Source organism: Phoenix dactylifera, unplaced genomic scaffold (genome assembly GCF_009389715.1).
Source record: "Phoenix dactylifera cultivar Barhee BC4 unplaced genomic scaffold, palm_55x_up_171113_PBpolish2nd_filt_p 002655F, whole genome shotgun sequence".
Taxonomy (NCBI): Eukaryota; Viridiplantae; Streptophyta; class Magnoliopsida; order Arecales; family Arecaceae; genus Phoenix; species Phoenix dactylifera.
Window position 1 is genome coordinate 1 of NW_024069807.1, and position 27,545 is coordinate 27,545.

Genomic DNA, 27,545 nt, shown 5'->3' on the forward strand with positions numbered 1-27,545 from the left:
AATGGTTTCGTTGGGTTCCATCTTAAAATAACTCATATTTATGAACTAGAATGTTCACTTTAGATTCTTTGACTTGATTGGTACCCATGGGTAACTTCAAGCCTATCCCATATTTCCTTGGCGGAACTACAGGTGGAGACCTATTAAACTCATTCACATCTAGAGCACAAAACAATGAGTTCATGGCTCTAGCATTGAGTTGAACCATCCTACTATCATTCTCATCCAATCCTCCTCAGGTTTGGGAACTTGAATGCCATTAACTATGTGAGATGGTTCGTGTGTCCCTTGATTATAACCCTCCACAAGGCATAATCTTGTGCTTGAATAAGATCCTCATTCTAGTCTTCCAATAGGAATAATTTGTCCCATTGAAGAGTGGAGGTCTATTGGTAGCCTGCCCCTCAGCAGAAACATTGTTGAAGGGTGTTGCCATCTAGATCTTTGGTAAAGACGGTTAGGTCTTCAAGAAATACACAGAGCACCTGCTCTGATACCACTTGTTGCCCAGAGATGGTCACCCAAGAGGGGGGTGAATTGGGTGTTTTAAACTTTTTGTCTAATTAAAAACAAAACACACAAGTGTATGCGCTAAAGTAAAGATAAAGCTATAAGCACAGTCAATCGCAAATACGAAGATTATAGTGGTTCGGAGCTTCCACTGCTCCTACATCCACTCCCCAAATACCTTTGGGTATTCACTATAATCCGCGATTACAGTCCGGTAGTTTTGCGAGTGCACTACCCAACTCGTTGTTTTACACCGGGCTAACAACGAACCCTACAATCCCCCAATTTAACCAGCTTGGGACGCCTATCCCTTGTTCCAAGTCCCTTGCTGGAACAAGCACAATAAACGAGTGTTTTGTTAGATGTATGCCCTAGAAGCCAATTTGGCTGACACATTGTTGATTCTAGGGACATATTTGTACTTGACTATTTTATTGAATAAATAAAAGGCATCTTTTCATTCATATTGTTTATGTGTCTATGAATCGTCCAAGAAATTAATAAGATGATGATACATATTGAGAATTTGAGCCATGTATCATTGGTGATTAATTTCTAAATGCTCCTGATCAATGAATCATCACGAGGACGGTGATCGATCCGATCAGTGCACCAGATCACTTTCCTTCTGAATGGACGAGACTTGAGTCCACAGTGTAGGGACACTGAAGTGATAGTGTAGGTGCTTGTTAGAGAGACAAGGGTACTGAGCGTGACCAACAAGAAGTCACTTGGATGTCTATCCACTCGTCAGTGACTTGTTGATGTTGCAGTAGTGTGACTAGTCCTTGACCTGCGGTGCTTCGCTACTCACAGTGAGGTTATTGTAGTATGACTGCACACATACATGGTCTCTAGCCATATGGGTCCATGCAGTGTAGATTGGCTGCAGTAGGTTCACTGTAGGAGTAGGGTATGCACCTATAAGGAATCTATCGACCTTGATAGAAGAGGAGTGATCCATGTGATTTGTTAGACTGAGTTCTATGACCTTGGCCAGGGCAGTAATATAAAGTGGAAAAAGAGTTTCCACCATCGAACTCAAGTCGAATCAATCTTGACATATGACACAGACGATGGGGTTTGACGAGTTGTCCATGACCTCCGACCTGTAGGGATCCACGATAGTAGGATTGTATCACATGTTAACTGCACCTAGAGGTTCATCATTCCATTCTGCTGGGTAGCCACTACATGCTGCTAGGTGTCACTGGTGGATGGTGGACTCATAGGGATTATCTTGATGATCGATAAACCCTAACGAGTTGAATTGGAATCGTTCCAACCCATTGAAAGGAGTTTTCAATGATATAGTGATAGAGATCACAATATATCTCACTACCAGTCAGAATAGAACCTATGGGGGTCACACACACTAGAAGTATTGACCGATCCGATGGTTGAAAAGTGATTATGAATCACGAGTAATCAATTTGAATTGATAAGAAGTTGAAGAAGGAACAAAGGGGATTAATAATTGGACTTGAAACAAGAGTCCTACTTCGGGTAGTTCCTAGAGTCCTAATTGGATTAGGACTGGGAATCCTAGTTGGAGTAGGACTAGGATTCCTACTTGGAATAGGATTCCTACAATCCTAATAAGCTTAGGAATTTTGAATCAAAATCGGATTCCTACTTGAAGTAGGATTCCTAGAAATCCTAATTGGATTAGACTTCGAATTCAAATAGAGTCCTAATTGGATTAGGACTAAATTAAATACATCCTAATTGATTAGGATTCCTTAAGTCTAAATTAATTATTAATCTAATGAATCAACATGACTCCTAATTGGATTAGGATTGAAAGAGTTCAATTGAGTCATGGTTCATTCAAGTCCTAATTGGATTAGGACTAGCATAGATTGAACCCAATTTGGCAATCCTAATTAGATTAGGATTAAACCATGAGAGGCACCTAATCCTCTTTGGAAGAGGATTAGGCTAACCAAGTAAGAGGGCATCAGCCCCTCCTCTCTCACTTGGTGCGACATGAAGAGAGGGGCCGGCGCCCCCTCTTGGAAAGTTGTCGGGCTCCTAACTTGTAGGAGCTTCATCCTTATTAAAGGAGGACTAGGGCCGGCGCCCTAGAGACCTCTTTCCTCCAGCCGTGGCCACCCTCTCCTCTCCCCCTTGGTTCAGCCGCCATCAGCAAAGGAAAAGAAGAGGAGGCGTCTCCCTCCTCTTGGTCTTCTTCCTTGGCTTCAACGCATGGAAGAGAAGAAGGCTGCGAAGGGATTTGATCTTCTTCTCTTCTTCATCCTTCTTCTTCCTCCTCTCAAGCAATCAAGAGTTGATTGAAAGAGAGGACATCAGCCATCAAAGCTATCTCTGCAAGGGAGCTAGCACCCCGGTGAGATAGAGAGCTTGGATCGGATCCTGCTTCGTGTGGATACCCGTAGAGGCCGGACGTTTGAACGGCTTCAAGCGAACCCTCTTCCAAAACCACGAATTCAGATTTGCGGTGATCATCTACCCGCGCAAGGTGAAGATTTGATCTTCCTAATAGTTTTAAAAGTTTTAATTCTTACCTAATTACGAAAGGTCTCGAAACAACGTTCATGCGATGAACGTCGAACCCGTGCATGCCGATTCCGCTGCCATCTGAAAATTTTTGAAATATCAGCGGCATGGGCGGGTTCCCAACAGTGGTATCAGAGCCTAGGCTTCGTAGATTAAGGTAAGAATTAAATATCTAAAGGCATATTAGATCTGAAAATTGAATGATCATGCATGCTGAAAAATTCTGCATGCAGATTTTTCAGGGGTGCTGATTTTTGCATGCTGATTTTTATGTGATAAAAAGATGATTCTAATTGCATTGTTAATGGGATTACAAAGTTTAGAATCATGATTAGCATGATCAGCGACCTATGTCATGATAATCAGTTAGTTTTCAGATCTGAAAATTATAATTGTTGCATACGGTGATGATCATAGGATTCAACCCTTTTGGTATCAAATGTAATGACCTGCGATGTGATCTGCGATGTCATGTAATTTTTCAGATGCTTGCATGCATCTTATTTGATGTTTTGAGAGGCCTGCGTGCCTCCTAAAAGGAGATGTAATTTATTTTTATTTTTATTTTACATCTGGTTGTATTTCTGTGATGTGATGTACATCAACGATCAAGTTGAAGCAAAGGCATGAGATGAAAGGTGATCTAAGCGGTTGATGGCGATGGGATCAAGAGTTGATCAAGGATCGAATCAAGGAGGCTTGGAACCAATTCAAGAGTTGAAGACCACTTGATCGATTGATGTGCATGTGCTTGTAATACGACCTAATTAGAATCCATGATCATCACCTAGTTAAAGTTTAGCTTTAATTGATGCTGCGATTATAACTGCCTGTGATGTGCCGTTTGCATGTGATGTGAATGCGAGTCGGGTAGATAGGTTTACATGTGATGTAGCAAACCCAATTGAGACCTAAATCAAAACCTCCTCAATCAAGTCGAGAGTGAACCGACATGAGCAAGTCATATTAGATTAATTGATCTAATTGGTGTCTAGGAAAGCATGAAAGGTGGTTACTTAATTAGGACCTTACTCTCTGAGTAAGGGGAGCCTCCCACCTGCTTACCTGGCCAATTGTTCGATTACCTCTTATGAAGGGCTCAAGTTGCAAACACTAAGACCTGATTAACCAATATTAAGTCAATAGGTCTTCCACTGTAGTAGAGCTGCTAAGGCCTTTCTGATGTTGATTTGTCTCGGCTGGACACAGTGGTCAAGTTGCATCGGGGGGCTGGACCTCTCTATAGACATGAGATGTTGTAGGGTAAAGGTGGGGTTGGGCACCAATAACTGTTAGGTGAGGACCCAATGACGACTTTATTCCTACGGTTATACGGTGGGTCTGACTTAACTAAGAAATGGGACCAATAACTGTTAGGTGAGGTCTTCATGGCTTAGAGACCAAGTTACACTGCAACATGCTTGAGAAGCATTGTACAAGAGTTGTACACTCATCCATCTATGTGTCACCAATAACTGTTAGGTGAGGTGGCATGTAAATGGTGGGACCGCAGTACCCACTAGAAACCCTAGTCGTGTGGGATTTCCGTTTTCCTACCAGGGGAGTGTGAGGAATTCGAGAAAATAGTGGGAGTTACATTTGTTCTAAAAGACCTTAGAACAGATTAGGATCAAGTACAAAAGTCTAACTAGAATCTTTACTCTCTGCAGATACAATGTCGGCTTCAAACCCTTTGACCCGTATTCTTGAGACCAACCGACTGACCGGAACCAATTACAAGGACTGGCTTAGAAATCTCAAAATAGTTTTGGACTGTGAGAAGATAGGCTACATACTCGATTCAGATATCCCCACACTACCAGCACGTCCTACTGATGTTCAGCGTGAGATGCATAAAAAGTGGTTGGATGATGACATTAGAGTAAAATGCTATATGATGGCATCCATGTCTAATGAACTCCAATGCCAGCATGAAAATATAAAGACTGCTAGGGACATACTGGCACACCTGCAAGAGTTGTATGGTGAGCAGAGTCGCACAGCTCGTTTTGAAGTGTCCAAGAGGCTTTTCAAAGCGAAGATGCGCGAGGGCAGTCTGTCCATGATCACGGTCTGACCATGATCAAGGACCTAGAGGAGCTTGAGAAGCTCGGTATGGACATGCACAAGGAATTGCAAGTGGATTTGATCCTACAGTCACTTCCTGATTCATTTGGTCAGTTTATAGTAAACTACCACATGAATAAGATTGAATGCACTAAGACTGAACTAATCAACATGTTGGTAACTGCTGAGGGAGCCTTGAAAGGTTCAAGGGGCAATGTCCTTGCTGCTGAGTTGACTTCTGGTTCCAAGAGAAAGTCTACTTGGAAGAAAAAGAAGCCTGCTAAGAAGCAGAAGAAAGACAAGAAGCCAAAGAAGGAAGTTCAAAAGAAAAAGGCTAACGACAAAGGAAAATGTTTCCACTGCAATGTCGAAGGCCACTGGAAGAGAAACTGTCCTTCATACCTCGAGAGCCTGAAGAACAAGAAAGGTGACACACCTTCAGAAGGTATAGACTTGCTCATAATTGAAACTAATCTAACGGTTTCTTCTACTTCTAGTTGGGTTATAGATTCTGGTTCTAGTGCTCATTTGTGCACTACCATGCAGGGTCTAAAGGAAAGTAGAAGGCTGGCGGAAGGTGCGGTAACCCTTCGGGTTGGCAACGGGGCAAAAGTTGCTGCTGTGGCTGTGGGCACCTACCATCTGCGACTACCGTCTGGATTTAGTTTAATACTTAGAGACTGCTATTATGTACCTGTTGCTAGCAGAAATTTGATTTCTGTTTCATGTCTAGCACAGGAAGGTCATGTTTTTACATTTGACAAAGACTGCTGTTCTATTTATTTAAGAAATAAAATAGTCGCACGTGGTTTCATGATTGACAGTCTCTATCATTTACATATGGATGTATCTGTGAATGTTACCGAGCAAGATGAGTGCCAAAGGATCCAAAAGATCCAGAGATGAGATAAACCAAAGATATTTGTGGCACCTCAGCTTGGCCATATTGGAGAGGATAGAATGAACAAAATGGATAAAGATGGGCTTTTAGGCTCATTGACTTCCGAGTCATATCCAGTTTGCGAGTCCTGTCTTCAAGGAAAAATGGCTAGACTGCCCTTTGTAGGACATGGGGAGAGGACCACTGAAATACTTACCCTAGTACATACAGATGTATGTGGCCCATTCGATGTGCTAGCCAGGGGACGTTATTCTTACTTCATTACCTTTACCGATGATTATTCACGGTATGGGTATGTGTATCTTATGAGACACAAGTCTGAATCTTTTGAAAAGTTCAAAGAGTTCAAGAATGAAGTAGAAAAACAAACTGGAAAACCTCTTAAGGCTCTTCGATCAGATCGAGGAGGAGAATACCTTAGTGGGGAATTCCGGGACTATCTCAAAGAAAACGGCATAGTCTCACAATGGACACCTCCGGGTACACCTCAACTCAACGGGGTGTCAGAGAGGAGGAATCGGACCCTATTGGATATGGTCAGGTCCATGATGAGCTTCACTGATTTACCTATGTTCCTTTGGGGAGATGCCTTACTCACAGCGATTTATTTATTGAATAGAGTTCCCTCTAAATCCGTTCCTACCACACCGTATGAGATATGGCATGGTAAGAAACCAAGTCTGGGTCATCTCAAGATTTGGGGATGTCCGGCCCACGTCAAGCGACTACAGGCGGACAAGTTAGAGGCTAGGACCATAAGTGCTCGTTTTATAGGATATCCTAAAGAGTCATTAGGATACAATTTTTACGTCTCAGAGGATCACAATGTGTTTGTGAGCCGTCATGCCATCTTCTTGGAAAATCAGTTTATCCTTGATAGAGGCAGTGGGAGGAAAATTGAGCTTGAAGAGAAAGTCTCTGAAAAGCAACGAGTCATGGATCCTATAGAACCCATTCATAAGAGCCAGTACACGATGTCCCTCAACCACCTCGTAGATCTAGTAGGGTCTCCCATCCTCCCGATAGATACTTAGGTATACTAGAAGAGGATACCGAGGAAATGTTCCTAGTGGGAGATAGGGATCACATACAGGATCCCAAAACCTACAACGAGGCGATATCTGATATCGATTCCGAGAAATGGCTGGAAGCTATGAAGTCAGAGTTAGACTCCATGCATTCCAACCAAGTCTGGACCTTAGTAGATCCACCAGAAGGTATTGTACCTATTGGATGCAAATGGATCTACAAAAGGAAGATAGGTTCGGATGGAGAGGTAGAGACCTATAAGGCAAGGCTTGTGGCGAAAGGGTATAGTCAGCGCGAAGGCATTGACTATCAGGAGACCTTTTCACCTGTAGCCATGCTAAAATCCATCCGAACATTGCTTGCCATTGCAGCATTTCATGATTATGAAATCTGGCAGATGGATGTGAAAACTGCTTTCCTGAATGGATATCTTGATGAAGATATCTATATGGAACAGCCTTTGGGTTTCACTTCCAGTGATGGAGATCACAAGGTCTGCAAGCTGCAAAGGTCCATCTATGGACTAAAGCAAGCATCTCGGAGTTGGAACACTCGTTTCGATGATGCAATCAAAACGTTTGATTTCATCAAAAACGAAGAGGAACGTGTGTTTACAAAAAGGTTAGTGGGAGTGCTGTCGTTTTTCTCGTACTGTACGTAGATGACATTCTCCTGATTGGGAATGATATTCCCATGCTAACCTCGGTCAAGGTCTGGTTGTCAAAAGAATTCTCCATGAAAGACCTTGGGGAAGCATCCTATATTTTGGGAATAAAGGTCTATAGAGATAGATCTAAAAGGATGCTTGGCCTTTCACAGAAGATGTACATAGAGGAGGTGCTGAAGAGGTTCAGCATGGAAAACTCCAAGAGGGGTCTCTTACCCCTAAGGCATGGAATTCATCTCTCCAAGAAGATGTGCCCCAACACATCTGAAGAGATTCAACGCATGAGCAAGATTCCTTATGCATCGGCAATAGGAAGCCTCATGTATGCCATGCTATGTACACGACCTGATATAGCTCTTGCTGTGAGTGTCACAAGCAGATATCAGTCGAATCCAGTGAAGAACACTGGACAGCTGTGAAGAACATCTTAAGTACTTGAGAAGAACTAAGACATGTTCTTGGTCTTTGGAGAAGATCAGAGTTGAAGGTAGAAGGATGCACACATATTGATGATAGAAAGTCAACATCAGAATATGTGCAATTGTGGTTCAGTAAATTGGAAGAGTTCCAAACAACCGATCATTATGATTCTACTTAGAAGCTGAATGTTAAGCCGTATCTAAGGGTGCAGTGGAAACCTTCTGATTAAAAGTTAATTGCAGAGTTAGGTGTAATGTCATAGATGCCATAACACTTTACTGCGATAACATTGGCACCATAGCACTAGCTATGGAGCCATGGTCTCATCAGAAGTCCAAGCACATAGAGCGGCGCTTCCATTTCATACGCGACTATGATGTAGAGGTGCAGAGAGTAGACTCCGCGGATAACGTGGCAGACCCGTTCACTAAGCAGCTGAGTCAGCAAAAGACTGAAGCCCACCTTGAGAAGATGGGCCTAAGATATATGACCAATTGGCTTTAGTGCAAGTGGGAGATTGTTAGATGTATGCCCTAGAAGCCAATTTGGCTGACACATTGTTGATTCTAGGGACATAATTTTGTACTTGACTATTTATTATTGAATAAATAAAAGGCATCTTTTCATTCATATTGTTTATGTGTCTATGAATCGTCCAAGAAATTAATAAGATGATGATACATATTCTCAAGAGTTGAGAATTTGAGCCATGTATCATTGGTGATTAATTTCTAAATGCTCCTGATCAATGGATCATCACGAGGACGGTGATCGATCCGATCAGTGCACAGATCACTTTCCTTCTGGATGGACGAGACTTGAGTCCACAGTGTAGGGACACTGAAGTGATAGTGCAGGTGCTTGTTAGAGAACAAGGGTACTGAGCGTGACCAAGACAAGAAGTCACTTGGATGTCTATCCACTCGTCAGTGACTTGCTTGATGTTGCAGTAGTGTGACTGGTCCTTTGACCTGCGGTGCTTCGGCTACTCACAGTGAGGTTATTGTAGTTTGACTGCACACATACATGGTCTCTAGCCATATGGGTCCATGCAGTGTAGATTGGCTGCAGTAGTTCACTGTAGGAGTAGGGTATGCACCTATAAGGAATCTATCGACCTTGATAGAAGAGGAGTGATCCTATGTGATTTGTTAGACTGAGTTCTAAGACCTTGGCCAGGGCAGTAATATAAAGTGGAAAAGAGTTTTCCACTATCGAACTCAAGTCGAATAAATCTTGACATATGACAGACGATGGGGTTTGACGAGTTGTCCATGACCTCCGTCCTGTAGGGATCCACGATAGTAGGACTGTATCACATGTTAACTGCACCTAGAGGTTCATCATTCCATTCTGCTGGGTAGCCACTACATGCTGCTAGGTGTCACTGGTGGATGGTGGGACTCATAGGGATTATCTTGATGATCGATAAACCCTAATGAGTTGAGTTGGAATCGTTCCAACCCATTGAAAGGAGTTTTCAATGATATAGTGATAGAGATCACAATATATCTCACTACCAGTCAGAATAGAACCTATGGGGTCACACACACTAGAAGTATTGACCGATCCGATGGTTGAAATCGTGATTAGGAATCACAAGTAATCAATTTGATTGATAAGAAGTTGAAGAAGGAACAAAGGGAATTAATTAATTGGACTTGAAACAAGATCCTACTTCGGGTAGGATTCCTAGAGTCCTAATTGGATTAGGACTGGGAATCCTAGTTGGAGTAGGACTGGATTCCTACTTGGAATAGGATTCCTACAATCCTAATGAGATTAGGAATTTTGAATTAAAATTGGATTCCTACTTGGAGTAGGATTCCTAGAAATCCTAATTGGATTAGGACTTCGGATTCAAATAGAGTCCTAATTGGATTAGGACTAAAATTAAAACATCCTAATTGGATTAGGATTCCTTAAGTCTAAATTAATTATTAATCTAATGAATCAACATGACTCCTAATTGGATTAGGATTGAAGAGTTCAATTGAGTCATGTTCATTCAAGTCCTAATTGGATTAGGACTAGCATAGATTGAACCCAATTTGGCAATCCTAATTAGATTAGGATTAAACCATAAGAGAGGCACCTAATCCTCTTTGGAAGAGGATTAGGCTAACCAAGAAGGAGGGCATCAGCCCCCCTCTCTCACTTGTGTGCGACATGAAGAGAGGGCCGGCGCCCCCTCTTGGAAAGTTGTCGGGCTCCTAATTGTAGGAGCTCATCCTTATTAAAGGAGGACTAGGGCCGGCGCCCTAGAGACCTCTCCTCCAGCCGTGGCCACCCTCTCCTCTCCCTTGGTTCAGCCGCCATCAGCAAAGGAAAAGAAGAGGAGCGTCTCCCTCTCTTGGTCTTCCCTGGTTCAGCGCGTGTGAAGAGAAGAAGGCTGCGAAGGGATTGATCTTCTTCCTTCTTCAAGATCCTTTCTTCTCCTCTCTAGTGCAATCAAGAGTTGATTGAAAGAGAGGACATCAGCCATCAAAGCTATCTTTGCAAGGGAGCAGCACCCCGGTGAGATAGGAGCTTGGATCGGATCCTGCTTCGTGTGGATACCGTAGAGGCCGGGTTTGAACGGCTTCAAGCGAACCTCTCCAAAACCACGAATTCAGATTTGCGGTGATCATCTACCGCGCAAGGTGAAGATTTGATCTTCCTAATAGTTTTAAAAGTTTTAATTCTACCTAATTACGAAAGGTCTCGAAACAACGTTCATATGGCGATGAACGTCGAACCCGTGCATGCCGATTCCGCTGCATCTGAAAAATTTTTGAAATATCAGCGGCATGGGCGGGTTCCCAACACTATGAAGGGCTTGGACCCTCCTTAGTTTCCTTTCAGCATGACACCTTTTGATCAGCATTGTCAACATGCCACATCTTATGATCTACAATCTCATTCTAGATGGCAAGATGCAACCTATTGAGGTAGTGGGCTACCCAGATTCTTTCTTCTTTATTTGGATATGTCTTCATGAGAGTTTGAAGAATTCCTTGACATTGTTGGTAACGCTTTGATCTCCCTGCCTCAGATTCGTGTATCTTTGATAAAGAGTATGTGAATGCTCCAGAGGAAGTGGCATTAGAAATTCTTTTCCATCTTATCCCATTCAGTGATCATGGGTTTGTTGGTTGATGCAGATCCAAGATCATACCATGGTGCATCATAAGGTCACAACCTGGGGGTTTATTGTATTTAATTTTAGTTATCAATTCTTTGTATTTGTCTTTTATTTCTAGTTATTTTTAGTTCTAGCAGCTTATTTTGGAATCAAGGGCTGCGATTAAAATCTCAATGTTTATTTGTGAACTTGATAAGGCTAATTACTATGACACTACTGTCTCTGGCACTTTTCACACTGCTTGTGCCTTTTTAGGGCTAGTTTTGGGATTTTGTAGTGAAGTTGGATGACTGTTAATGAAGAAAGGGATGATTCCTTCAGTGTTTTTTCTCTTATGGTGTGATTTTGCAATGGAGGTCGAAGACCTTCAAATACTAGATTCTTAGGTCTCAGAGATAGTCCAGTATTATCCTTCCTGTTCTTTGTAGCCTTTTTTCTCTTCTCTTCTTTCACTTTTTTGTTTTCTACTCAATCGACACTTTTTCTAATTGTTCTTTATCAAAAAACATCCTTTTATTTCCGATATATGTTCACGTCACATACATCTCAAATTAGTTTTTCCATGAAATTCCAGCAACTTTTGCTTTCAAGTTCAATTGCATAAACCCTTAAAATTCAACTTAAACCCTAGAATCCTAAACCCTAGGTTCGATAGTATTAATCTGTTAATTAGGTTAGTTTTATTGAAAATTCAGGTCTTAACCTGAAATTCCAACCATACAGATTTCAGTCCTACTTTAAACCCTAATAAGGTCTCTTCCCTTGACTGTCTTACATCACTGTTGCTAACTATTAATTGCTGCATATTCTCCCACGAAATGCAAGCATAATGACGATCTTGGGTCCACAATCTTTACTTTCTTATGATCTGGGATATCCATCGCATCAAAAAAGCGATCCACCGTCATGAGCCACTTGATAAGTTCTTCAGATGGATGCCTATGGAATTCTTCAAATTCCACCTTTTTGATCTCAGAAGCAACACATCATGGCTGTTCGCCTGCATGGTGGTGGGAAGGGTTCTAAAAGCATGCAGTGCCATCATCAAGAGCCACACCTTCTTCCAGTCCATTCCTCTTGGCTGATGATCTCATACCACAGCATGATCATTCTCCAGCTGAAGTTTTGCTAGTTGTTCTCATAACCATTTGATCTCAATGTTTCTCAGATTTGCTTCCTCTTAAGTAGTGCCTTGACAAGTGTTTCTTGGGGCTATGGCTTCAACAATCAAACAGGATATGACAGGCAGATCAGAACAACTTAGATAGCAAACCTAATGAGGTGACCTAGCCTTCTGGAATATTTATAAATCTCAGGACCCTGATCCTTTCCTAAAGGAGGCATCTAAATCACATATTCTCATTATTTTTCTGATTCATGAAATCACTGCAAAAATAGTAAAAGTTGCAAATAAATGTTTGATCTTGATCCGTATGGTATGTTTAAGTCTCTTGCCTTCCATATTATTCCCTACATCCCATCTCAAAAATCTACTCAAAGGAGAAAAAAGATCAAGAAAATAGATGCAGATTTGATTCTAGAAGAAATGATAACTTTCTTGGTGCTCTCTAACGTAGGTGCCTTATTTTATTACAATAACAAGAATCTGGATTTCGACAATAGGGGCTTTAAGAATCTGGTAACATTTTGACATTAACAAGAATGGCTAGATTTTGGTTTGCTCTACCAAAGACCGAAAGTACCTTATTATAATTGATTTTACAATTTAGAGATTCAAAATTGCCTTATTATGCTTTACTTCTAAAATTAATCATTGTCATGTCATTTGTCCATGTGGCATTGGGCCTTCTCCTTATGTCAGGTTAATTTTGGGGGGCTTTAAGTGTTCCTACTTACTTTTATTCTTGTGGAAATAATTTTCCATGGATTTTAGGAGGCATATATGTTACTGTTGAGAGCATTACTAAATGCCCTGTTGTCATTACAGATTTAAACATAAGGCTTGCTTTTTAATTTTAAGTCTTCTTTTCTTGTGGGATTTGCTATTGTGTTCGGATGAGCATATGGGTTATAAATGATATAATTGTGTCTATGGCATATTTCTTTCTGAACTTCTCTGTGGGTGTTAATCGTACCTTTCACTGGGTTTATTTTGAGGTTTTGGTTTAGTAGTCGTGCTATTTGTTATCATGCATGGTGCAATCTTTCCATGTTCCTTCTGGTTAGCCAATAATAGCACCTAATTATATCATCATTTCTTTTCCTGTCATTACACTTGCAAACTTTCAATGGTGTGATGCTTTTTATCTAATTATAAATGTATTTATATTATACCCATTCATGTTTTTCCTTTGTGGAGTATGTTAATCATATATATCTTTTGTTACATGGAGTATGTTATAAATGTATATCATTGATAGCGTCTCTAGTTTTTTATCATTTTCTAGTTGATAAATATGATCAAAATTTTAGGTTTCAACTCATGTTTTTTATAGAAAAATCTTACATTGCAATGAGGTGCCAGATCGGAAGCTGAAGGCAGCTAAGGCAGCTTTTGATGCAAGCATTGATGATGGCATAACCTTCTTTGATATAGCTGAAGTCTACGGTGCAGCAGTATGAAAGCATTTTCTATTCTTCTTTCTCCTAGAGCTTACCTGATGACATGAATAAATATTTGAATGAAAACTTATGCATTTTTCCTTTCTGTAGTTCATGGGAGCAGTGAATTTACAAACTTTACTTGAAAGGCACCTGACCTGATAATTCTCTCCTTTGATTTCATTTCTTTTTAGGTTGTTTTCCACTTCTGTGTTTTGAGATATTTGGAATTCCAATGCTATCATTGGCACTTTCTGCTTGACTGTTGCTAAATTGGCATTAAATAACAGCTTCATCAAGGAAAGGCAACAAAAAGAATCAGTTGAGGTAGCTGCGGCAACAAAACTTGCAGCTCTGCCTTGGAGGTTCGGTCGGGGGAGTGTCCTTTCTTCTCTCAAATATTCACTTTCTCGTCTTGGGCTTTCTGCAGTTGACCTCTACCAGCTTCATTGGTCTGCTTGTCAAGCCTCTTCCTGCTGCTATTCCTTGAAAATTATCCGACTACAGTGGTAACTGTCAAATTGACTGAATAATCTCTCATCTCTGTGAGAATCTCATTAAATAGAAAAATCGTGCAAAGAAGTTAGCTATAGATAGCTGTACATTACAAGGAAATTAGCTATAATACATGGCAACTAGTTATAGATAGCTATACACAATAAATCTGCCAATTAGTTCTGCTAGCTAAATTAGGAAGACTAAGCTATACATGGTTAATAGAAATAACAAAGGAAATGAGTAGATTGTGGAAAAAAGGTAATTAGATTTGCTATGGAAACCATATGTAAATAGGATCCTGCAGATCCTATTAACATCCCCCCTCAAATTGATGCTGGGTGATCAAGAAGCATCAATTTGCCAACTAGAAATTTTTGGCGTTGACGAGTCATGGCCTTGGCAAACACATCAACAATCTGAAAATCCGTGGTGATATGAGGAAGAGTGATAACACGTCGATCATAAGCCTCACGAATAGAGTGACAATCCACCTCAATATGCTTGGTGCGCTCATGAAAGACAGGATTAGCCGCAATCTGAATTGCACTAGTGTTATCTGCATGAAGAGAAGTGGGCTCAAGTTGAGGGAACCCAAGCTCAGCCAACAATCCACGAAGCCACATAATCTCAGAACATGCAGAGGACATGGCTCGATACTCAGACTCCGTTGAAGACTTACTCTTCCATGAAATGAGTGCATTGCCAAGAAACATACACCAGCTTGTAACTGAGCGACGCGTAACCAGCCCAATCAGCATCACTGTATGCCCCAACTGAATAGGTGAACCAGCAGGAAAGAATAAGCCACGATCTGGAGTGCTTCTCAGATAGCGAATGATACGGCAGATGGCAACCAAATGAAGGTGTCGAGGAGTCTACATAAACTGACTAACTTGCTGAACAGTGAAGGAAATATCAAGCCGAGTTATGGTCAAATAGTTCAGACTTCCAACCAACTATCGGTACAGTGAGGGATCAGAAAGAAGCTTGTCCTCCTCACGATGATACTTTACATTCACCTCCAAAGGTGTGTCAACAGAAGAAGCATTTTGAAGTCTAGCCAAAGCAATCAAATCTTGTGTATACTTATATTGATGCAAGAAAGTACCCGCAGGTCCATACTTTAACTCAAGGCCCAAAAAATATTGAAGAGAACCAAGATCCTTCATTGGAAATGAAGCCTGTAGGTGTTGTTGAAGCTACTGAATCAACACAGAATCTGTCCCTGTAATAACTATATCATCAACATAAACCAGAAGGAGAACAATTCCATTCTCAGTCTTGCGGAGAAACAAGGAAGAGTCATACTGACTTTGAACAAAGGAAAAACCAAGTAATGAGGAGCGAAACTTATCAAACCAAGCATGAGGTGCCTGCTTCAAGCCATAGAGAGTGCGCTTCAGCTTGCACACATTAGAAGATGGTGTAGTGAATAAACCTAGCGGAGGTGTCATAAAATATCCTCTTTGAGATCACCATGCAGAAAAGCATTCTTAACATCCATTTGTCGTAGGGCCCAACCTTTAGAAGCAGCAATGGCAAGAACTGTTTGTATTATAGTCATTTTAGCCACCGGAGGAAAAGTCTCATCATAATCTACTCCATATTCCTGTCTATTACCAAGAGTAACCAACCGAGCCTTATATCTTTCCACAGTCCCGTCAGGACGTAGCTTCACTGAATACACCCATTTACAGCCAATGGATTTAACATCAGAAGGACATGGAACAATATCCCAAGTGTGATTCTCTTGTAGAGCTTGAAGCTCATCTTGCATGGCCTTCATCCGACATTCCTACTTAATTGCCTGGGAATAACAAGTAGGAATCGTGATGGATGGTAGACAGAGTCACATTGAGTGATGTATGTGAGAATCCATACCTATCTGGTGGATGGGAGGCTCTGGTGGACCTCTGAGGCGCAGGGACTGCAGGCTCAGGTGGTGGATCAGTATCGGGAAGGGGCTGAGATGGCCGACGTCTCTTGTACACAATATTTGGTTTGAAGCGCTCAATAGAATGATATATATCATCAAAGCTAGGAAGCATGGCAAGATCAGAAGATGAGGCAACATTGGACTGAAAGAAATACTGATTGTCAAAGAAAACTACATTTCTAGAGACACGAAGTCAGTTAGTAGAGCATCATAACACACAAAACCCTTTTGAGCAATACTATAACCCATAAAGGCACACTGAACCGACTGGGCAGCATGTTTGTGACGTTCATTAGCAGGTAAGTGAACAAAGCAAACACATCCAAAAGTATGAAACTGATTATAACCAGGATGCTTGCCATAGAGACGATAATAAGAGGAATCAAAGTCCAAAATTTGAGAAGGCAGTCGATTAATCAAATAAACTGCAGTAGACAAAGCTTCAACCCAAAATTTAGAAGGAATAGAGGATTCAAGCAACAAGGTGCGAACAACATCCAACAAATGGCGATTCTTACGTTCAGCAACACCATTTTGCTGAGGTGTATAAGGACAAGATCGCTGAGAAATTATACCTTTTTGATGCAAGAACGCCTGAAAGTCATGAGACATATATTCTCCGCTTGAGTCAGACCTTAATACTTTAATACATGTTGAGAATTGAGTCTCAACATAAGCCACAAAGGTCTGAAAAATAGAAAATACTTCGGATTTGGAGTGGAGAAAATACACCCAAGTGAAACGAGTATAATCATCAATGAACGTCACAAAATATTTATATCCGACATGAGATGTTATAGGAGTAATGCCCCAAACATCACTATGAATAATATCGAAGCATTTTTCAGCTCAACTACCATGTTAGGAAAAGATAGAGTTTTGCTTTTTCCAAGTTTACAAGCAGTACAATCAAAAGACATGCTGTAAGAAGAGAACTGATCTTTATTGCCCAAAAAACCATGCTTCACTAAATGAGACAAAACAAGAGAGTTAGGATTGCCTAGGCATTTATGCCAAACCTCACTCTCTGATTTGTTGCAGCAGTACAAGCCAAAGACAATAGGCTTGGAAGAGTAAAATGCAGAGGAAACAATCTTCCAACTTTAGGCCCCTTCGCGATCATTTTCCCCGACACTTGATCCTGAACCTGACAACCATTTCGAGAAAAATGCACATCACAGTTGTTATCAACCAATTGACCAACTAAAATCAAACTAGTAGAGAGTCCAGGTGACACAAACACATTGCGGAAAGGTGAACTAAGATCTCCAATAGCAGTAATAGGAAGATTACTTCCATTAGCAATTTGAATGTGTTGTGTACACCGTTATAGGACCGAACATTGTGCAGAAAATCAGAACAGCCAGTCATGTGATTTGATGCTCCAGAATCAACAAACCAAGGATGAGAAATTGTCTTACCGTTACCTTGAAGTCCCAATGCTGAAAAGGCTGAGATAATCATCTGTTGCACCATCTTTGGGGTAAGAACAACTTGGTTAGGACCTGCTGATGTGTCTGCAGCAGATGTGATTCTTGCGGACTGATCCACAGAAGCAGAACTGACCGCAGCTTGAAAAGCATTGGCTCGGCGATTCTAAGGTTGCGTAGGAAACTCCTTAATGATGTGCCCGGACTGCTTACAGTAAGTGCAGAATTTCTTGTTGCAGTTGCGAGCAATATGGCCGAATTCCTTGTAGCAATAGCACTGGACCTTGTCCTTGCCCTTTCCCTTCCCTTGAGCAGCATATGCAACATTCACAACATCTGAGGACAGCTTCTCTTGTGCCATAACAGCCTGGGTAAGAGTCTGTTGCTCCTCACGAAGCAATTCACCAAGACACACATCCAAAGAGGGAACATGATCTCTGTTTAATAGCGCAGCCCTAGTAACTTCAAATTCTGGCCTAAGTTTCATCAAAAATTGATCATGTTTGCTGGTTGCATGAACCTCTTGAATAGCGGACAAGGCTTCTTTTGGCACCTTAGCATGAATGATTCCGGTATACTCGTTCCACAGATTAAGAAAACTAGAATAATACTCCTGAATGGAAAGATTACCTTGGCTATAATTTGCAATCTCCAACTCCAACTGAAACCGCCTTGCATTGTTGTCTTGGTTGTAGATGCGCTTCAAATAATCCCACATCTCCTTGGCGGTGCTAAAGGACCGCAGATTGTTCACCATATGCGGCTCAATGGACCCCAAATCCAAGAAATAATCCGAGCATCCTTGGTCTCCCATTGAGCAAATTCCTTAGCATTAGTTGGTGCTTTCGAAGAGCCATCAATATGATCCCAAAGCTCCCTGCCTTTGATAAACATCTTGAACTGAAACTCCTAAGCAAAGTAGTTCTTCCCAGTGAAACGAACACAAAAGGCTTATGTAGACATTATGACCAAAAGAAAGAACACCAGAAAAAGAACTCCAAGAAAGCTAGAAACCAGAAAACTAGAGAACTAGAAGACATAAAGCTGTACCGAGACTCAGAAATCTAGAACACCGAGAGCCCCTTGGACTAAAACTAGAGAAAACCGAAAGAAGAAAGCGTTAATGACCAAATTCAGAACATAGGCTCTGATACCATGTCAAATTGACTGAATAATCTCTCATCTCTGTGAGAATCTCATTAAATAGAAAAACCGTGCAGAGAAGTTAGCTATAGACAGCTGTACATTACAAGGAAATTAGCTATAATACATAGCAACTAGTTATAGATAACTATACATAATAAATCTGCCAATTAGTTCTGCTAGCTAAATTAGGAAGACTAAGCTATACATAATTAATAGAAATAACAAAGGAAATGAGTAGATTGTGGAAATAAAGGTAATTAGATTTGCTATGGAAACCATATGTAAATAGGATCCTGCAGATCCTATTAACAGTAACTGACATAATGAGTGCTGGTGATTTTCAGGCCAGGGATTTGGGGAAATTAGGGTAGATTGGTCTTTATTCATCCTTGAGTACATGTGGAAGTGATGTCCTCCTCTGTATCTAACTAATGCCCCATTTTTAAGAAACTCATGTATAAGGTCACTCTGTTCCTTTGAAATCAATTCAGGATACATTGATGGACTTGGAGATGCTGTTGAACAGGGCCCCGTAAAGGCTGTTGGAGTCTCAAACTACAGCAGTAATTGCTTCACTTTAGCTTGTCTTCGGTAACTTTTTCTACAAGAAAATGTGTGCTTCTATGATAACATAATGAATCTGGTTTTTTATACAGTCCAGAAAAGCATCTTCGAGATGCTTATAATCAACTCAGAAAGAGGGGAATTCCACGAGCTTCAAACCAAGTAAATTACAGTCTCATATACAGGAATCCTGAGGAAAATGGTGTGAAGGCTGATTGTGATGAGCTGGGGATCACTTTAATTCCATATTCTCCTATTGCTCAAGGCATGATTCATATATTTGGAGTTTCTTATATTGCACACCTTATTTTACAATATTATAAACCAGTTGAACTTATTTCATTGGCTTTGACGCCTATCTTGAAGTAGGCCGTGCATGAAATGTATGCAGGGCTCGAAAATGGAGGAGATTATATCTTTGAAGGGAGTAGTGAGGAGATTATAGTATGATTCATGTTTCATGAAGAAGCTATATACTGTTTTTTGAGAAAAAAAGGAAATAACTTGCCAAGGAAAAATATTCCGACACTTGGGCATGAAGTTACCAAATATTACTAACTTTCATGCAGGTGTCAAGCAGTAGTCCAATCCCTATCACTTAACATGAATCGGAACCTTAGTGCAGCACTATGTAAAAGATGATAGAGTTTATTTATGCAAGGCCGAAACAAGACTTATAGTTTTCCCACATCCTGCAGGCTAAAGTAAAACTTCATACAGTCGTCTGCTTCTCATCAGAAATGAAAAGCGTCTGTTAGCAGGACAGGTATTTCTTCTTCTTCTTCTTCTTCTTCTCTTTTCACAGGTAGCTCTGAACTGGTTGACATGTCAGGAGAATGTTGTGCCCATCCCTGGAGCCAAAAATGAGGAACAGGCTAAGGAGTTTGTTGTTGCTCTTGGGTGGAGGCTCACAGATCAAGAGGTTGCGCAGCTTCACTCGCTAGCATCTAAATCCAGACAAGCTGTTGGATTACCTCTTGATAAATTGTAATTTGACAGTTATAAGAACATGGTATGATTCCAGAAAACCATATGAAATATCTTGTCCTGTGCATCATTGCTTATGTATCACTCCAATGAAACAACCATGACATGAAATAATAGATTCCAAAAATTGCATAAATTTACAAATGAAAGGACACTACTTGTGCTGAGCTGGTCTATTGCTTGTATGGTAGCCAGGTCTGAAACTATAAATCTTAGTTACATACTTGTTACCATCATAGAAATATTCAATTTCGGGGTTTCTGCTCTCCAGTGCATCGTGGTTATGTTAATAGTTTCTTCCCTTAACCTGATAATCTGTATCAATTGCCGCAAATTGAATATGATCAGCAGCAGAATGTGAGGTCTAAAGGATTAGGAATCACATACAATTTTAAAGGATCACTAGTTTACTTCATGACCAACATAGTTGTTGAGTAAAAATTTAGTATGAAAATGATGCTGGAATTCAGCTCAACACAATCCTTGCAGAATTTAAAATGCCATGCCCTTTGACCTTCATCTACACTTTAATTACCTGAATTCTTGTCACCATGCAGCAGTATCTTTGGCTGTGATGGGCACTGCAAATAAAAGCAGTAGTGAGCATTGTGCTAAGCCCTGTGGTCCCAGCACTGTGGATAAGAAGTGAGAACAAGATCAAATGAATCTAGGCCGCAGTTTTGACCCGGCACTATCTTTTGCAGCATTTGTTAGTAGAACACATCGTATTCAGGATGTGAACCTGCGATCGATAGTGATATGATATTGTTACTTAGGTTTTCTGCAAGCCTTACGGAATGGTATGGTTTGCCGACCGGTATGCAGCCACATACCAGATGACCATAACTATTATGGGGTCTTTAAACCGAAGTCCCAATCAAGGTCGACCATCGAAGATTAATAACTAGCCAGTCTAGATCATTAGCAGAAACTTCTGACTATGAGATCTTATTGGTTATGTGAACCTCAGCAAACTCTTATCCATTTGTACCGGTTGCAAAAGGATCATGATTAGTTCAAACGCTTGGTCTTTTATCAGCATGAAAAAAATAAAAGGTTTCAAAAGCTTGGCCATTTTGTCTAGTGCCCCAATTTGACTTGTTTAGTGGCTCAGAATTTCAATCTATGAAGGCTGCAATTCTCATTTCCAGTCAGCAAGGGGGGGGGGGGGGGGTTGTACAAGATCTGAGTCAAAGCAAGTAGGAACCCAATCAGTTCTTTCTTAGGTTGGCATGACTTTGTTTGGGCCTAGACTAGCATTGGGTAATTACATTGTATGATTATGTAGTGAACTGAGTGATGAAATAGTGGGATAGGTTTTCCCTTGCCTTCCATGCAGAGTTAATTGCACCTCTTTCAATTTAGAATCAAACACTAACATTTTTTTTTTGGTTCAAGATCCATCTGTTGGCTAGGTTCTTCCCTCTGTTTGCCCAACTAAAGCCAGTTTTATATGGCAATTCAGAGGTTTTGTAATGTTATTTAACTAGGTTAGCAAGCATTTTGGTGATGGAAAATATTGGATACCCATTGACCTTGATTTGTTAGATCATAATCAGCTTCTTGATAATGTGTTGACCGTAAGTTAAGAGAAAGATCTTGCACAAGTTCTTTCCTTCTCTCAAGATCACAAAAATCAGTTAAATGGCATCTCAAATACTATATAATCTTCTCCCTCCTGCTTTCGATCTCACATGCATTACGTATATTTACGTATGACCACTACAAAAATTAACATTTAGAATAAGCTATTCAAATTCTTAATTAAAAAAATTCATGATGGAAGATTTTAATCAGCCGACCCTAACTAGTTTGGAATGAAGGCTTAGTTGAGTTGAGCTGTATGGAGGACTTCGATCTCTTATATTACGTCAATGTCCGAAAAAGAAAGTTCCAAAGAAAGTGAAAAAATTTTATTTGCGCGGCCAATCATAACAAACTAAATACGAAAAGAAACTAATTAAAAAGGGACTTCCTATCTCTCCCCTTTGTCCTCTGCAAGAAGAATCCACTCGGCACCTTCTTATCTCATGAAACTATACTCGATGCATCAGGTCTACCTTTCTCCAAAAGGCCTAATATTCCTGGCAAATTCTTTCCTCTTCCTCTTTATAGACTTGGAGGAGGAAAAAATTGAATTCCAAAACAGTAGGAATCAACTTGGGATCAACTTGTATGTGCAAAGTAGCTGGATGATATGGAAAGAAAGGAATGCCAGAGTCTTCCTGAACAATCAGAATCACAGGAAATTTGTCTTGAAAATGTTGTTGAGCTATTCAAGTCCTGGTCAGTATTTGCAGAGGACAAAACCAGAAAGCGTTTTGATCAAATTTGGCCCAGAATCCGCACCTTGTCAGGTATATAACATTGTAATGCTCTTTGCTTCCCCCAGTTTTGATTTACAAGTTGTGACCTTGCTCATCTTAACAATTTTGGGTGGACTAATCCTCTTTTTCCTTTTTTTTTTAAAAAAAATGTCAAGGTCAGCAATGATGTTGTGGATCACCACTGAGTAGGATCAAGACAGTATTTATCATCTCATTCAAGCACATCTCCATTTCAAATTAGGGCATCAGCCAGAGCAAATTTTTTAACCAATCCATAGCTTAACACTATGGTCCAAATTGGGAAGCAAGCTTGACCTCTGTGTCAAAATTCTAGTGCTGCTCAAACAAATTTTAAGGCTGAACCTTGCAATATCTCAACACATCAAAAGAAAACTTTGGATTATCATAGATGCAAGCTAGATGCGTGACACCTGCACCTTGAATGCCTTGGATTATGTGATTCATGTCCTTGTAGCCTCCAAGCCTCAACCCCTCTCATATTTCTCACAAGTGAAACCTAATCCCTCTCATTGTATGCAAGTGGATGTAGCAGCTGTGGGACCTGTTAATACTGCTATTTTGGAAAATGCTCCAAGAAAACAACAAACTTGTAGTAAATAGATGCATGAGACGAGTTAATCCAATGAGAACATGCACGTCATATGAAACTCATACAGCATTCCTTCTATGGGGTCAAATCCGGATTGGTAATTTATTGCCTAAACCGCCTACCCAACCGACGGTCAATCTATTTTAAGCGGGTTCAAGTTTAGCATAAATAGGTTCAAGTCGTACAAGGTTGACTTGCTGGACTCGTTTAACAACAGGCCGGTTTCGGTTTGGATCTTTAACCTATTTAATAGGTTATGACCCATTTAATAATCAGGTCATGTCATAACTTGAAGAGTCGTTTAAAACTTGTTTAATGCATTTGAACCCCATTTAACCCATACAATACTGGCTTAATTTGTTTAAGTTATTTAACTTTTCAACACACTTATTAAATGGACTGTAGGTTAGGTCGGATTTACCGGTTTAGTCAAGTTCGAGTTTGAATTTTTGACCCATTTGATAAATGTTTTGGTTTGGATTGGATTGACAGATTTTTTGATCCGATCTGCATCCGACCCGATATACTCGACCCCACCCAATTCAATTGCCACTCCTAGGTTAGATTATGCTAATTTATGATGATTTGAAATCTAGCCAGACTTGGCCCAAATTTACTTCATTGACAAGGAGAGAAAATGACTATAAGAGCACAAGTTGCTTTCTATGCCACCAATTTGCCTCAACAAAGAGAAGGGAAAGAGGATAGAGGGGGATTTTTTCTTTTTTGGTTCAAAAGAGTTTAAGATTACTTATTAAAAGAATAAAATATTTTGTAAATATAATCTTACAAATATAGCTTATTATATGTATATGTACTATTTGAAATTGCTATTTGTATATATACCTATCAAATCATGTTGCTTTAGCATGGATACCCTCCCATTAAACCTTTGCCTAATGATGTTACTTATTAACTACTTTACAATGACTTTATTACCCATTTGTATTAATAACTCTAATATATATATATATATATATATATATATATATATAATATATATATATATATATATACAACTCTATTCAATACAAACTAAATATTAATTTTTAGAAGTCTTAACATAAAAAGATAATAGTATCAAATGACACTCTAAAAAGTTATTTATTAATGATTAATCAAAATTAATGGAAGGGGCTTCCATGCAAAAGCAAGATGATTTGTACATATCTAAATGATGAGTTTTCTAAGGCAAATACATAATATGTTTTATTTGCAAAATGAAATATAAAATAATATTTAAATATATTATTTTATTCTTTCTCAAAGCAAAGATTATATATATAGATAGATTATATATATATAATACTTCTCCATTTATTCCTTTTGTAGCCATGAGAAAGCACTAACTAATGCTAAATTTAAAATAATTACATACTCAGTTAAATTAAATCTCCTTCCTAATAAAGAGTAAACATGTTATATAACGGTTTCTCTTAGAAAATGTTATAATGATTCTTATAGGACATCCCCTCCTTTTAGCTAAATTATTCCCTAGTTCTTTTATATAGATGCTATCTTCTGTTGGATAGAAAGAGAGAGAATGAACAAGAAAGGCATCTAAAGAAAATGACACAAGAAAATAAATTATAAAATTTTGAATAAGAAATTATATAAGTGATTTGTGTAAAATATAGTTTCTTGATAATTACGGTCTAAGCTTTTTACGCAAGGAAGTGACGTGACGGTGCAGGACATATACAACAACATGCTTTTAATATATGAAGATGCATAGTCATGCAATCAAGTCATAAAGGATATGTCTAAAATTATTTGACTATAATGGGATGGTCCAAAATTTCTTATGGCTTGATAATCATGTTTTAAGCCCAATAATTTAAAACTAGTACTTTCTTTTGGGTTAGACATAACTATGCATTGCTAATTGAATCAGTCTATACCATCTATGCAAGTCTTCTTTAGTATAAGAAAGCTTTTAAATAAGGAGATTAACCAAGTTTAATTTAGTGTTTGAATAATAGTTTTAACTATGGCATATATCTTAGAAAATGTTTTGAACCATATTAAAATTCTTACATAGAACCAAAGAGGGAAAGATGAACTGGACTTGCTCTAGTGGCCGCACTTCCTAGCAACTAAAAGTTCTAGATTTGAATCTTGGATGGTCCATCTTTTAAGAATTCAAACTTTGATAATTAGTGTACTAGGAAAAATAAAAGAACTGACAGAGAAACTAGTTGATTTATATAATATCTTCTCATGCTTTACATTCCATTTAGGATCAAAATTGTAAAAAAATGTTCATTGACTATTCAAAATAAAATTATCTAATTAATTTTAGCAGCAATTCTAGTAAAATTATGTTGATTTTAAATCAATATAATTTGAAGTGTACATATTATTTCAAAATTTTATTTTAATTTAAATAAATTGTTATTATTGTTGGGTTTGCATGATGCACATGAGAAAGTGCATGACTAACTTATATTTTTTTTATTACAATGTGATTTGACAAATGCACTCAATTATACAACTTATTGACTAATTGATTTATGTACAAAGAAAGAGACAGTAAAAAGTGAACCAAAGAGCTATAAATATTTTGAAAAAAATGGAGGTTGAAGGGTTTCTTCGGTCAGGGAGGTGGGCGGGCACGTACACTCGAGTAGTGTTTGATTGAGGGGTCGAAAAAGGCTCAAACCAAGCCACCAAGGTCGTAGCCTAATGGTAAGGGGGCGATAATTTCGTCCAAGTTGCCCGGGTTCGAAACGCACAGGCGTCGATTAAATTCGGGAACCGGATGCCCCACGCCCGATTGGTTCGTTGGCGGTTATGCTTTCCTTCCACCTGTAGCTTGGTAGTGCCAGGTGTGACGTACTCACCTTCGGATGGGGAGGGCGTGAGTAAAACGGTGTCCACCCGTATTAAACATTCTCCAGGCGGGGCGAGGGCTCAGTGCGTGGGGGCTGCTACGCGGGGGTGGGCTGGTCCTTTCCTCCCCCTACCTTTATTCTTTTAGCAACAAAAAAAAAAAAGGCTCAAACCAAACACAACTATACAATATTTCTGGTCACACAAGCCTTGCAATTGAATGAAATTTTCTTTAGATTGTAAATAACTTAAGAACATGCTCATGGTGAAACAAAACATAACACAAACAACACAACACCATAAATGAAGGGACAAATGTCTAGATGAATAGGTGGAGACTTCTCAAGTTTTAGTTGTCCCCATGAAATTGCTAATAACCATACTAGTCGAAGTTATGCAATATTAGATGAGGCTAGTTCGTGACATTGTGTGAATAAGAGCTACTTGCATTAATGTTGTTTCAATATGCAATATTTATATGGATAAAAGTTGATCGTTAGATCTTATCATTCTTTTCTGAATATTACTAGGCATGCGTCATACAACAAAATCAAAGCGATACACACTGTTCTGGCAAGAGGGATACGTTGGTGGCTTGGTTCCATGCGATTAATGCTATGATCAATGTAGCTTGCACCATAGAGTATTTTCATAAAAAATTAAAAAGAACACTATTTAGAGATGAGTTCCTTTCCTTTTTTTAGAATGAGAAGGGATGGACCCTAAGGGTGGCAAATGAGATTGGCTGGGTCAAACGCATGTTGGATTGAAGGTAGGTTAGATTGGGTACTTATCAACAAAAATCCAACTCATTTATAAAATAGGTTGAAAATCTATGACCTCTTTATTAAGCAGATAACTTAACATGACAAGACAAATCCAGTTAAATAGGTTTTAAATAAATTAAATATGTTGTATATGATTTAAACAAGTTATATGAGTCTTAAATGGGTCGGATCATAATTGTATTATAATTGTATCGGTCTATCACAACTATCAAGCGGTTAAAATAAGTTAAAATCGCTCAGAATTTTAAATCTGAAACCAACCTATTTGGTAGATAGATCAAGTCAGGTCATTTATAACTCAATGATGTCAATTAAAATGTCGTTTATCTCAAGAGCCATGCCAAGGCTAAGCAATAAAGCATCATGAATGACTCTTGTGGAGCTTAGATATATTGGTGGTCAAGCACAACCATGTGGTGGTACCTAATTCATGAATGCTCAAAGAGCTCAAATGATTGTAATGATAGAATGAATCATTGCAATAGCTATCTCAAACATTCACCAAAAAAATATAGGAGAAATATCAAGATGAAACTATTTCTAACTTGTTCATTGCCCAGTAATCCTTCCGACACAAGTTGATCACGGCTATCAAAAGTCAAATGTCATAGATATGGTCGAAAACAA

The 27,545-nt window shown here is 39.4% G+C and overlaps 3 protein-coding genes across 3 annotated transcripts; 2 read left to right on the forward strand and 1 right to left on the reverse strand.

Annotated features, from left to right (window-relative positions):
- Positions 1-13,671: 13,671 nt before the first annotated feature.
- Positions 13,672-20,506, forward strand: LOC120109743 (uncharacterized oxidoreductase At1g06690, chloroplastic-like; the record flags this gene model as incomplete). Its single annotated transcript, XM_039123445.1, has 6 exons — positions 13,672-13,815; positions 13,912-13,949; positions 14,091-14,309; positions 19,302-19,373; positions 19,467-20,140; positions 20,207-20,506. Coding segments are annotated over 4 exons (411 nt in total), but the record flags the coding sequence as incomplete, so codon positions are not given.
- LOC113461231 lies at positions 15,759-18,437 on the reverse strand. Its single transcript, XM_039123444.1, has 2 exons — positions 17,656-18,437; positions 15,759-17,381 (listed from the first exon to the last, which is right to left on the reverse strand). The coding sequence occupies exon 1, from the start codon at positions 18,419-18,421 to the stop codon at positions 17,831-17,833; it is 591 nt and encodes a 196-aa protein (XP_038979372.1). The 5' UTR covers positions 18,422-18,437; the 3' UTR covers positions 15,759-17,381; positions 17,656-17,830.
- LOC120109744 (uncharacterized oxidoreductase At1g06690, chloroplastic-like) lies at positions 19,311-20,365 on the forward strand. Its single transcript, XM_039123446.1, has 3 exons — positions 19,311-19,342; positions 19,467-19,659; positions 20,180-20,365. Exons 1-3 carry the CDS (start codon positions 19,311-19,313, stop codon positions 20,363-20,365), a joined length of 411 nt encoding a protein of 136 aa, XP_038979374.1.
- Positions 20,507-27,545: the final 7,039 nt, after the last annotated feature.